General features: G+C 45.0%; 2 protein-coding genes across 4 annotated transcripts in view; both read left to right on the forward strand.

Moving 5' to 3' along the window:
• The window catches only part of mtx1a (metaxin 1a), a 14,591-nt gene extending 9,645 nt beyond the window's left edge, over window positions 1–4,946 (forward strand). The window contains exons 2-8 of one of the 2 annotated variants that reach the window (XM_051424297.1): window positions 286–355; window positions 435–514; window positions 1,669–1,761; window positions 1,833–2,015; window positions 3,090–3,166; window positions 3,677–3,834; window positions 4,456–4,946. In XM_051424297.1, the coding sequence (XP_051280257.1) occupies window positions 286–355; window positions 435–514; window positions 1,669–1,761; window positions 1,833–2,015; window positions 3,090–3,166; window positions 3,677–3,834; window positions 4,456–4,685 (891 nt within the window). In that variant the 3' untranslated portion in view covers window positions 4,686–4,946. The remainder of the gene's footprint in view (window positions 1–285; window positions 356–434; window positions 515–1,668; window positions 1,762–1,832; window positions 2,016–3,089; window positions 3,167–3,676; window positions 3,835–4,455) is intronic. The other variant, XM_051424306.1, reaches the window with a different exon arrangement.
• Window positions 4,947–7,437: 2,491 nt separating this feature from the next.
• Window positions 7,438–12,500, forward strand: part of thbs3a (thrombospondin 3a) — a 34,398-nt gene continuing 29,335 nt past the window's right edge. Inside the window, exons 1-5 of one of the 2 annotated variants that reach the window (XM_051422861.1) lie at window positions 7,438–7,876; window positions 9,389–9,595; window positions 10,648–10,901; window positions 10,992–11,094; window positions 12,023–12,049. In XM_051422861.1, coding sequence (XP_051278821.1) covers window positions 7,462–7,876; window positions 9,389–9,595; window positions 10,648–10,901; window positions 10,992–11,094; window positions 12,023–12,049 — 1,006 coding nt within the window. In that variant the 5' untranslated portion in view covers window positions 7,438–7,461. Of the gene's footprint in view, window positions 7,877–9,388; window positions 9,596–10,647; window positions 10,902–10,991; window positions 11,095–11,718; window positions 11,805–12,022; window positions 12,050–12,500 lie in introns of those variants that run through there. The other variant, XM_051422869.1, reaches the window with a different exon arrangement.

Genomic DNA, 12,500 nt, shown 5'->3' on the forward strand with positions numbered 1-12,500 from the left:
ACACTCTAACACTGTCCACACACTGTACACACACACACACACACACACACACACACACACACACACACACACACTGTCTAACCCTGTACACACACCGTACACACACACACACACATACTGTCTAACACTGTACGACAATCCAGTCAACCAATAACATCATCACATTCACTGTCAATCAATCTTCAGCTTTTAGCCACTCAGAGAACATTAGTTATAAAATAACCAAATATCTTTAAAATAATCTTCGTTGTCCTGAATCTCTATAACCTGTCCTTCTGTCTGCAGGCATACGCTCAGTTTGCAGGAGCTCCTCTGAAGGTGAGGAAGATCTCCAACCCCTGGAGGAGTCCCAGCGGTGAGTCTTCCTCTCCTCCTGTGAACCTGGAGAAGAAACGAGTGTGTGTTCTTCATGTTGTTTCTTTCTGCTCTCAAAGGGTCACTTCCTGCTCTGAGGACCAATCAGAAAGAGACGCTGTCCCGACCCTCTGAAATCATCATCCACCTCAGAAAACAGGTAATCACCTCCTTCCCAGCATGCATCAGGGCTGATATACTTACCACTTCATGCTGCTAAAACAGGAACCCACTGATAATGAATAAAGAAGATTGTTCCACAGTCTGGATGAAGCTACAGGTACAGCACCAGTAGCTCGTTACAGCAGCGTGGAGTTATGTTATTGATCGTTATTGATCCGGTATGGAACCTCTTGTTTTTGATCCGGTGGGAGGAGCTACGTCAGGAATTACACAGCGAGTTTTAAAGTCCCTGTTGGGACTGTAATGGTACTAATGTATGAGTGCCTCTGTGAACAGAAGGTGGTGGAGAATAATAACTATGAGGTTGTTGGAGTCCCAGTACTCTGTGTGTGTGTGTGTGTGTGTGTGTGTGTGTGTGTGTGTGTCTGTGTGTGTCTGTGTGTCTGTGTGTGTGTCTGTGTGTGTGTGTGTGTGTGTGTGTGTGTGTGTGTGTGTGTGTGTGTGTGTGTGTGTGTGTGTGTGTGTGTGCGTGTGTGTGTGTGTGTGCGCCTGCAGCCGACTGGAAAAACTCATTAAACAACAGGAAGCTGCAGCCAGAGACACATTCCAACAGAGCTGATAATCCTCATAAAGCTCAGCAGGAACCACAGCAGAGAGAGAACGGTTCTCTGGTTCTCTTTAGAACCGCGATGGACGGCAGGAACATTCACTGTTCTAATGCTAATATTAATGATTATAACAGAGTTACAAACACACTGTGTAAGGACTGAACCGACCTCCAGTTCAACAGGTTCAGTGTGGACAGTGAACACCTCACAGACTCAAACAGGAGCTGCAGACTCTCTGCTCTGACCTTCAGCTCCTCTGACCCACATTCCCCTCAACCGCTGCCCTCTGCCTGCGTTCAGCAACTAACAGCCAGCTGGAACACATTACCCAGCATGCTCGCTGCCTCCACGCTGCGGTAGGTTAGTCAGAAACCACAGCGACAGGAGAGCTGCTGAAGAAGCTCAGAGGAGGAAAGTGCTGGCTTCATGCTCCGCTGCAAAGATTGAACTCAGTAAAAACACACCAGAGTCTGTTCAGGGTTGCTGAAGTCTTCACACAACAGGAAACACACTGAGACCTTCAGACCACCGGCACTCTCTGTACAAGGTGCTTTCACTCAGAAATCTCACCTGTGTTTTTCAGAAATACAATGCCGACTACGATCTGTCAGCCAAGGAGGGCGCAGACAGTCTGGCCTTCATCTCTTTGATGGAGGAGACACTCAAACCTGCTCTGGTGAGAACGACAGGCATATTTCAAACACGTGAACGTATTAAATACTAAAAACAAACCTTTGTCTGTTGCAGATCTACGCCTTCTGGATCGAGCCGAAGAACTACGTGGACGTGACTCGCCGCTGGTACGCGGAGCACATGCCGTTTCCTCTGAACTTCTTCCTGCCGGGACGAATGCAGCGCGGCCAGCTGGAGAAACTGCGGCTGCTGCGGGGAAACGAGAGCCTGGAGGCCGGAGAGGAGCTGGAGAAGGAGGTGAGGACAGGCTTTTATTTTGAAAGAAAAATAAGAAACATGACTAAAACGCTGAACCTGAAGTATGACTGCACATCAGCATCATGTCTGAGAGCTTCTGGTGTCGGAAACTAATGTGAGTTTAATTCTGTGCGTCTGTCGGCTGCAGTGACATCAGAACATTTTTCCAGTTTGTTCAGAGATTTGGTTTCCATGTGTGCTCCTTGAAGTGGTTGGAACAGATTTACAGCCAGAGGAAAACTCTCTTCAGTGGATTTTCTGTTGGAAAACTGCGGCTACGAAAGCATCCATCCACTCTGGAAGGAGGTCAGAGGTCAGACAGCGTTCAGGGAAAGGTTGTTAAAGAACAATTTGTTGCTGTCAGCATGAAGGTCGACTTTACTTTATGTGTTTTCTAAAATGTTTCCGTCTGTGCTTCGCTTGCTTTGAGACACTTGGAGCTCGGTGAGACTCATAAAAGCATCTTTACAGCCGTCAGTGTGTTTCACTTCCTCCACAACCAGAGCGCAGCTTTATCCTTTTAGCTTAGCAGAAGGCGGATCATTAAATTAGCTAAATAAAATCATACAACCGGCGCTGCACTCATCCAACTACAGAGAGCCAATTGATCGCCCGATCAGCCGACGGATTCTGAAGCTTCTACGTGTCTAGCGGTGGTTGCTAACGGCGATTGCTAACAGCGGTTGCTAACCAGGGTCTAACTGAGACTGCAGAGGTTGTCTGCTCACCAGTCCTCCTTTACAGCCTCGTTGTGTTTGTACTCGCTCTCTGTAAACTGTTTTAACTCAAACTCCACAACTTGGACTTTAATTACAAGATCAGGTATCAACGGGGCTCGAACCCTCCGGCCCACGGGGGGCTCCAACCCTCCGGCCCGGGGGCCCACGGGGGGCTCCGGCCCACGGGGGGCTCCAACCCTCCGGCCCACGGGGGGCTCCAACCCTCCGGCCCACGGGGGGCTCCAACCCTCCGGCCCACGGGGGGCTCCAACCCTCCGGCCCACGGGGGGCTCAATGCACAGATTCTCAGACTCTGTGAACTCTTTTGAACTGTGTGACCTGTTGTGTGTTGCAGTTGTACCGTGATGCTGCAGAGTGCATGAACCTGCTCTCCCAGCGCCTCGGCTCACACAAGTTCTTCTTCGGAGACTCGTAAGTTCATCCAGATGCAAATTCACAGCAAGACTGCTCTTCTTCTCCGGTCCTATAACCAGAGATCTACAGGTGGTAAATCATACACAGCTGGACCCCCCCATAGCCAGTAGTTCATCAGAGGACCCTGACTGGTCACCTGCTGCACGTACTGCAGTAGTTCAGCTCTGGTTGGCTTAAAACTGAACAGTGTATAAACTGTAGAGCTATGTTCTATATGGAGTTGATTCAATCAATAATCAATAATCAGAAGCTGTCATACATTGACTGTTTACCATCCACTGTTTAGATCTTGGTGCTTTTTAACTCTAGATTTGAACCGGATGAAGGATTTTAGTCATCGGACGTCTGGATCTTAAGTTATCAGAGAAACAAGCTGAGCTAACGTTAGCAGCAGCATTGTTCTATATTATTATTATTATTATTATTATTATTATTATATATTGAATGGAGTTAGTGAAGCTGTCTGATATCAGAATATCTCTGTAAAGATGAATCTGTTCCTGTTAGGCCTTCATCTCTGGACGCCTATGTCTTCGGTCACCTAGCGCCCATCCTCAAGTCCAAGCTGCCCAACGGGAAACTGCAGCAGCATCTGAGATCTCTGGACAACCTGAGCAACTTCTGCACCAACATCCTGCTGCTCTACTTCCCCAGAGACGGCCGAGGTGAGGAACCGCCGGCTGTTCTCATCGTTTGTCTTTGTGAAGTTTAAATGACATCATATAAATCTTTGTCTCGCTGGAGACATTAATCAGGACGCTGTTTGTGAGGGTGAGGACATGAATGAGCTCATTTTAGGACTCATGCTTCTAAGATCCAGCTGTTTTCTCAGGTTTCAGTCTCATTTCTGGTTTTTAGTTAGTTTATCTGACGTCCCAGCGCTGCGTTCCTATTGGACGACCTGCAGCTGGAGGACAGGAAGCACCGTCACAAACTCTATAAACGCCTGTTTTTTTTTTTACGGTCTATCAAATCCAGAAACCACGATAACTGAAGCTGTTACATCGATCTGTTCTCTCTTCAAAGCCAGCAGATTCTGACAGAAGCAGTAATTTGTCCTCACAGATCAGTTTGTGGTCCCCCGCTACCTCCATCCACAGTGACTAATGTTAGTTAGGACGGAGGCAGCGGTAGAGCAGGAACCGCGTTCTCAGAGCTACAATCACTGCTTCTATCAGGGGACTCTGGTATGAGAGAGACCAAAGTCTGCAGGAGGTTCTCTGGACTTTGTTCTGGACAAACTGGTCTCATACTGTCAGCTGACGGCCTCCATGTTGTTTTTTCAGAAAGCTCCAGTCAGAAGACGTCCTCTCAGCCTGAAGGCGGAGACTTTGATCACGTCCCCAACAAGCGGAGGAAGCAGTTCATGTCGGCGCTGGTGGCTCTGGGCGCTATGCTGAGCTACGCCCTCTTGACCGGCATGGTGTCCATCCAGCACATCCAGCAGGGGGCGCTGGAGGCGCCGCCGGACCTGCAGACCATGGGATCCCATGAGGAGGAAGAGGGAGACGGCTGAAGAGACGTAGGTCGAAGCTGCGGCATCGTGGGACTTCATTGACGGAAGTTAGCGTTAAAGAGGAGGATGAAACCCACCGAATGAAAAAGATGAAAAGTAATCAGGAAGCAGATGTTGGTGCTGGTTTGTGTACAGAAATTAATTAAAAGATAATTCTCTGGATTTTCTTTATGTGAAGATTATTGATAACTTTTGTTGATTTTTTTAAACTGAAGAAACGTGGATCAGCTTTTTCCTTCAAAATAAATCCATTTTAATTTGTTTTTATTTCATTCTTTTTAAAGATTGGTTATATGTGGCACTGGAGTTCCAGCATCTCAGAGCACTGTGGTCCACCAGACTCCATTCACAAAAACAGAGATTTTACCTCGCAAATAAACACAAAACACAAAGTGGGCAGAAACAATAAAACTCATTAAACCTTCTGTTAATGTTTCCAACTATTACCAAATCTGGTTTCTGAATTAATCGACGTAGATGAGACAGTCACACACAGGGAGACGCCACGACCCCACTGTACGATTACAGAGATAACAGCTCTCATATATTAACCCTTTAAAGAGGTTCCCAAACCCTCAAACGACTCATCATTTCTGCCTTCAACACAATTATCACATGACTGTCAACGCATTAACTAAGATGAGTGTGGAGGGGAGTTTGGGAACTAAAATGAGTGTGGGGGAGTTTGGGAACTAAAATGAGTGTGGAGGGGAGTTTGGGAACTAAATTTAGTGTGGGGGTGTTTGGGAACTAAAATGTGTGTGTGTGTGGGGGGGGGGGGGGGTTTGGGAACTGGTTTTATCTTGTGAAGTAATGAAAGACACCCGACGCCTGTGCACAGTCTGGTAGTCTGTGAGGGCCCACAGACCCTGAGGGGCCAAAGAGGCTCCAGGTTCCTGTGGAGGGGAACTGATTAACTGTGAGTAAAGGAAACCGGCCCCTGTCTAAGTCTGAAATATAAATATATGAAGAGAAAGATGAGGAGTGTTCCTGCTGCCTCGTACAGGAGATCACTCACAACCAAACAACAGCCTGTTGGAAGGAAACTCCCACCACCAGCCGGAGTCTCCACCCGTCCTGACCGGGTCTGGACCCCGGGGACATACAGCTGCACATGACGCCATCACACAGGAATCTGTTCCCCCCGTTTGTGTGTGTGTGTGTGTGTTTAATGAGCTGATCTGGAAGCAGTTTGTGGGGCTGAGTTCTTTCTGAACAGTCGGACAGAAAAACACTGTTAACACGTTCGCTCTGACACTTCTTACTCTTTATTCTCTCGTCTGTTTCACTCCTTCCAGCTCCAGCTGAGGAGGGAAAGCAGTCTGCCTGCTGCTGTTGGAGGGGGGACGTGGAGTTTCCTCCCGCCCCTCACCTGCTGTTAAACACAGGTTTCCGTGGCAACGCTCCAGAGTCAGAAACAAACACAAAGTGTGAGCCTGCAGAGAGAACCACAGCAAGTCCCTTCAGGTTTCACTCACAGTCTGGATCTGTTCCCCAGAAACACTCCCAGTTTACATTTTTACTGAACTAGCAGACAAGACAACACCCAGCGCAGCAAATGCTCACACAGGCAGCAGGGCGGATGGCAACGGGGCCCCCGGGAGCCACAAAAGATCCTGGTTCACTGTGTTCAGGCAGGAGATTTCTGCAGGAAATTATGAAAATAAAGTTCAACCCACCGCCATGTAATCCCTCTGCAGGACGGAGAGAACACTAAACATTTTAGAGTCACACTTTAAAACCTTTGAGAGATATCTGAAGTATTCACTGTGTGAGCTGCAGTCAGTGACACACACACAGCGGGGAACAGACCCTCGTCCTGCACTGAGGGGGTCTCAGGGTCTGGTTCTGGACCCTCTGGAGGACTGAATGGAGGTCCAGACAAAAGCTGAATAGACAGCAGAGAGACTCAGAGCCAGCTCCTGACCTCTGACCCCTGACCTCTGACCTGCTGCTGTTAACAACAGAGACTTCTGTTCAGAGCTGAACAGTTTCATTACTTTAATTATTGTTATTTCTAAAATGTCCAAACACAATGTGGTCCCATCCCGTCCACTGGGAGGAGTCACTGGTTGTCTCTGTCCTGAGCTGCTGTAATAAATATGTTGAATATATAAATAAAGAAAGTAAATGATTGTTATTTACCAGCCTAATAATGTTAATAAGGATTATAACAAAGGTAATAACATATGGAAGAACTGTCAGGTCAATATCCTGCAAATATATTATTTTATTTTATTTAAATAAATGTTTAAATTAATAAAAAATGTCAATACATTTAGTACATTTTATGAATTAGATCATAAATATTCATCAACAGGAGTTATTGTTAGTGAAACAACACTAAATATTTTATTATATATAGTTTATTTCATAATAATATTTAACGTATAAAATTATCAAAATGAACAAAAAGCTTCTTGAATTATTTCTTGTTTTTATTTATTTTTTAATTTAAACTTAACAATTTAGAACTTATGTTTATTAACAATTTAACTGCTGATCAGTTTTATCACATAAACACATAAATATATATAAAGAACTATACTTTAATAAAGTCAGAATGATTTTAAAGATAATGTGTTTGTTAATAAAATACTTTTCAACTCACTGACGTAGTAAATTAATATGATGTCATAGTTTAAAAGTCCGACTATGACGTCATTAATTGACCTCATTAACTGACGTCACTAATACAATAACTTGAATAAGTCGCTTGTGATGATTGCACTGAGTGATCGATCATGATCAACCTCGGTAGAGTCTCGCGCGCTTTATGCTAATCAGCTCTGCGCGCGAGCCGTTGGAGGAGGCTGAGCGCGCGCCGGCAGCAGTTTCCAGCTGCGCTCGTGAACCGACCGTCAGTGTGAGCTCCGGTCGGTCCGTCGGTTCCTGCCCGCCCTGCTCGGATCAGATCTCCCGGTTCTCCTCCGGACCCAGACTGTCCTCAGCTCCGGATCCCGGTCCTCAGTCCCGGTTCCCGGTCTTCAGTCCCTGCTGCTGCTGCTCCGGTACCGGTTCAGACCTGCTTCTCCGGACTCTTTCTTCTCTTTTGAAGTTTTGTCTCCGGGTCCGTTGCTCGGGTCCCGGTCCCGTTTTAGACATGGGTTGGACTGTGGTGGTCCCGGTTCTGCTGTCAATCAGCTGGGTTGGACTCACGGTGGGAGTCCCGGACGGACCGGACGTTCAAGGTAACGGCGGACTGACCGGCCAGCGTTTAATTAACAGCAAGTAATATCTAATGAGTCCAATCTAATCAGAATATTGATCCTGAATATTGATCCTGAATATTGATCCTGAATACTGATCCTGAATATTGATCCTGAATATTGATTCTGAATATTGATCCTGAATATTGATCCTGAATACTGATCCTGAATATTGATCCTGAATATTGATTCTGAATATTGATTCTGAATACTGATCCTGAATATTGATTCTGAATATTGATCCTGAATATTGATCCTGAATATTGATCCTGAATACTGATCCTGAATATTGATTCTGAATATTGATCCTGAATATTGATTCTGAATATTGATCCTGAATATTGATCCTGAATACTGATCCTGAATATTGATTCTGAATACTGATCCTGAATATTGATCCTGAATATTGATCCTGAATATTGATTCTGAATATTGATCCTGAATATTGATCCTGAATACTGATCCTGAATATTGATCCTGAATATTGATCCTGAATATTGATCCTGAATATTGATTCTGAATATTGATCCTGAATATTGATCCTGAATACTGATCCTGAATATTGATCCTGAATATTGATCCTGAATATTGATTCTGAATATTGATCCTGAACCAGAGATGAGTTATCAGATCGTTAATCATGTCTCAGATTGTGGTGAAACTCTGAATCCAATTAACGTCATTAGTGAACAAACTTCATCACACAGTGGAAATACTCCAGTACTCAGATTACTCACATTAGTACTCAGATTACTCAGATTACTCCCATTAGTTCACGCTGTCTTTGTGGTGCATTCAGGTGTCTTTGTTGAACAAAGAGTTGGTCTAGACCTGCTCTGTTTGAAAAGTGTCCTGAGATAACTTCTGTTATGAATTGGCGCTATACAAATAAAATTGATTGAATTGAATAAGCCGTTATTAAATCGATATTACTGGAGCTGTTTATTATCTTTATTATGATTGGACCGGTTGGTTGCCATGGTTACTGTGAGACGATCAGCAACAGGAAGTGATTATCAGCCGTCTTGTTATTCTTCCCCTGTGGTGTTTCTGTATTCTGACACTGAGGCTGCAGTAACAACTACACCTGATCAATAATAAAGTTTGACTTATTACATATTGATTCACTTTCATAATAAAACAATATGAACAGTCAGTTATTGAATAATGTCACCTGTAACCATGGCAACAGTCAGTTATCGACCAGAACCAACAGCGTAACCATAGCAACAGTCAGCTAACGACCAGAACCAACACCGTTACCGTAGCAACGGTCAGTTACTGACCAGAGCCAATGTCACCTGTAACCATAGCAACAGTGTTATTGACCAGAACTAACGTCACCTGTAACCATAGCAACAGTCAGTTGCTGACCAGAACCAGCGTCACCTTAGCAACAGTTGGTTATCAACCGGAACCAACAATGTCCCCTGTTACCGTGGTAACAGTTATCAGTATCTTATCTCCCCCCCCCTTCGTCCTTTTCCTCCTCAGTGATTGACGTGTTGAGTCTGCAGGACTCGAAGCAGAGCGTGGCGGCGGTGGAGAAACTGACGGGTGGTCTGAGCGCGCTCAGTGACGTCTACGCAGTGTCGACGTTGCGGCTGCCGCCGAAGTTGGGCGGAGTCTTGCTGGGTCTCTACAGCAAACAGGACAACAGGAAGTACCTGGAGCTCGCCGTCATGGGGAAGATCAATAAAGGTTGTACATTTAACTTCAAACTGGACAGTGGAACGTTCTTCCTCTCGTTTCCACCCAGTCTGCTGGTCTCTGCTGGTCCTGTTGTTGACTCTAATCCATTCTGGAAGAATGAGTTAATTACTGAACCTCCGGCTGTCTGACCAGTGTTTAGGTTGTCTGATCACTTTATACTGATATGGCACTAAAATATGGAATAAGAACATATATATATACATATATATATATGGAGCGAAGCCTGCGAGCTAGTTCAGGCAGTCAACTCGAGCTGCGCTGATTACACACATGACATGCCTTATTCCATAATCACTAATCAAGCGCTCCCCTCCAATCTGGCGGTCTATTTAAACTGCAACATTTCCCAGCTCTCCCTCTGCTCTGTCAATGCCGCTGTTGCCCTGCATCCATATTGCTGCTGCTGCTCCGTAAGCCCCACCACCACCCCAGCATCCACCTGTAGGCTCCGACTGGGGGTTAAGGTATTTGTGCATCACTCCCCGATATCTCTGTAAACATATCTGCGGGGAGTGATGAGGTCGGAGCCTGGACGCCAAAATCTAAATATGTTACACTGCTTAATAAACATTTCAAACGTGAGTGGGCTGACTGAACTATATGATAAATATATAATATATAACTCTTCACTCTTCAGGGATGGGGACTGATTTTATTGATCCAAATACCATAATCCATTCTGGGTTCCATTAGAGTTGCGAACTGTAAAGGTGCAATGTGACAGTTTGGGATGATAAGATTTTACTGATGCCAATACCATTATTGATTCTGCTCATCAGTTTGATTCTGTATTGATTCTCTGACTCCTGCCTACACGGGTTTTCAGTGTCACTGCGTCGGTGGAGAATCGCTGCGTTACTTTTGTTCTGATTATTTAAACGTCCTCTCTCTTTATCCGCTGCACTCTCAATCTGTCATTACTGGATATTCTGTTTATGCTCCGTACCATGTGATCCGGTTCTGAACCCGCACTGGGATTCAGGTGCAGTTTGCTTTCAGTCAGCTGGAAACTGAAACTGATTTCCTTTTTGCATTTTCAGTGTTGGTCCGTTACGTCCGAGCCGACGGGAAGATCCACACGGTCAACCTGCAGAACGCCAACCTGGCCGACGGCCGCACCCACTCCATCATCCTGAGGCTGGGCGGTCTCCAGCGCGAGCACATGAACATGGAGCTCTACGTGGACTGCCGGCTGGCCGACTCCAGCCAGGGCCTGCCGCCGCTGGTCCCGCTGCCCAGAGAGGCCGACATGGTGGAGATCAGACACGGACAGAAGGCCTACGCCCGACTGCAGGTCAGATCCCAGAATCCACCAGGATGTAGTTTGTTCACATTGTTCCCTGTGTGCAGGTGTGATCAGATCTCTGTGTCCTCTCTCTGTCAGGGTGCAGTGGAGTCCCTCAGACTGGCTCTAGGGGGCAGCGTTGCTAAAGCTGGAGCTCTGACGGACTGTCCGTTCCAGGGAGACTCGTCAGCCTACAACTCAGGTCAGCTCACATCAACATTTCACTGGAACCGCAGCCTCTGATGACGGGAGCTGGTCTGACGTGGTCTGACGTGGTGGGGGTCAGGTTATGGTTCTGGGATCGGGGTCAGGACCAATGCAGTGTTCTTGTCATATATGGGAGCTATTATAAACACAGTTTCTGACTCATATAAACAACCTCAACATGTAAGAAAGATACTGAATGAAATTAAATGAAATTAAATGAAATAATCTGAAAACAAACCAGCAGTTGGTCTAGAATCTGCTGTTTGTCAGTTATGTTAATGTAATCCATATAAAGTTACTGAATTTTAAGGGTGTCGAGTTGTTTGATGATGTGATCAATAACCTGCTGTGATCGATAACCTGATGTTGCCAATATCATTGATGTTAGTGTTATTATTATTATTGCTACTGTTGCTATCGTCGCTGTTGTCATGTTCATCATCATCAGTCACTACTATTAGTGTAGTTGTTGCTACTGTTGTTGCTGTGCACCTGTCTCTCTGTCTGTCTGTCTGTCTGTCTCTCTGTCTGTCTCTCTGTCTGTCTGTCTGTCTGTCTGTCTGCTGTCTGTCTCTCTCTCTCTTTCTCACACCAACTGGTCGAGACAGACGACCACCCACCTAGAGCCGAAGGGTCTGTCCTAGGTTTCTGCCTTTTAACAGGCAGTGTTTCCTTGCCCTTGTCTCCAAGGTCTTGCTCATGGTGGTACTGTTGGGTCTCTGTAATTAATGTTAAAGAGTTCGGTCTAGACCTGCTCTATTTGAAAAGGGTCCTGAGATAATTTCTGTTATGAATTGGTGCTAAACAAATAAAATTGATTGAATTGAATTGAATTGAATTGAATTGATCAATAACCTGTTGTGATCAATAACCTGCTGTGTACCACTGACAGTAACTGACCTCTGATATTCTCTCATTCACAGTGAGCGGGGATGTCAACTCCATCCTGGGTGAGTTTACACTGACTGTAATCTATTACAGTAATCTATTACAGTACTCATTTACAGTACTCTATTACAGTAATCTATTACAGTACTCATTTACAGTACTCTATTACAATAATCTATTACAGTACTCATTTACAGTACTCAGTCACAGTAATATATTACAGTACTCAGTTACAGTACTCTAGTACAGTAATATATTACAGTACTCTATTACAGTAATCTATTACAGTAATCAATAATAGTAATATATTACAGTACTCAGTTACAGTACTCTATTACAGTAATCTATTACAGTAATCAATAATAGTAGTTTATTACAGTACTCAGTAACAGTACACTATTACGGTAATGTATTACGGTACTCAGTTACAGCACTCTATTACAGTAATCTATTACAGTTCTCAATTACAGTACTCTATTACAGTAATCTATTACAGTAATATATTACAGTACT

This window comes from Dicentrarchus labrax, unplaced genomic scaffold, assembly GCF_905237075.1.
Source record: "Dicentrarchus labrax unplaced genomic scaffold, dlabrax2021, whole genome shotgun sequence".
In the NCBI taxonomy this organism is placed as follows: domain Eukaryota; kingdom Metazoa; phylum Chordata; class Actinopteri; family Moronidae; genus Dicentrarchus; species Dicentrarchus labrax.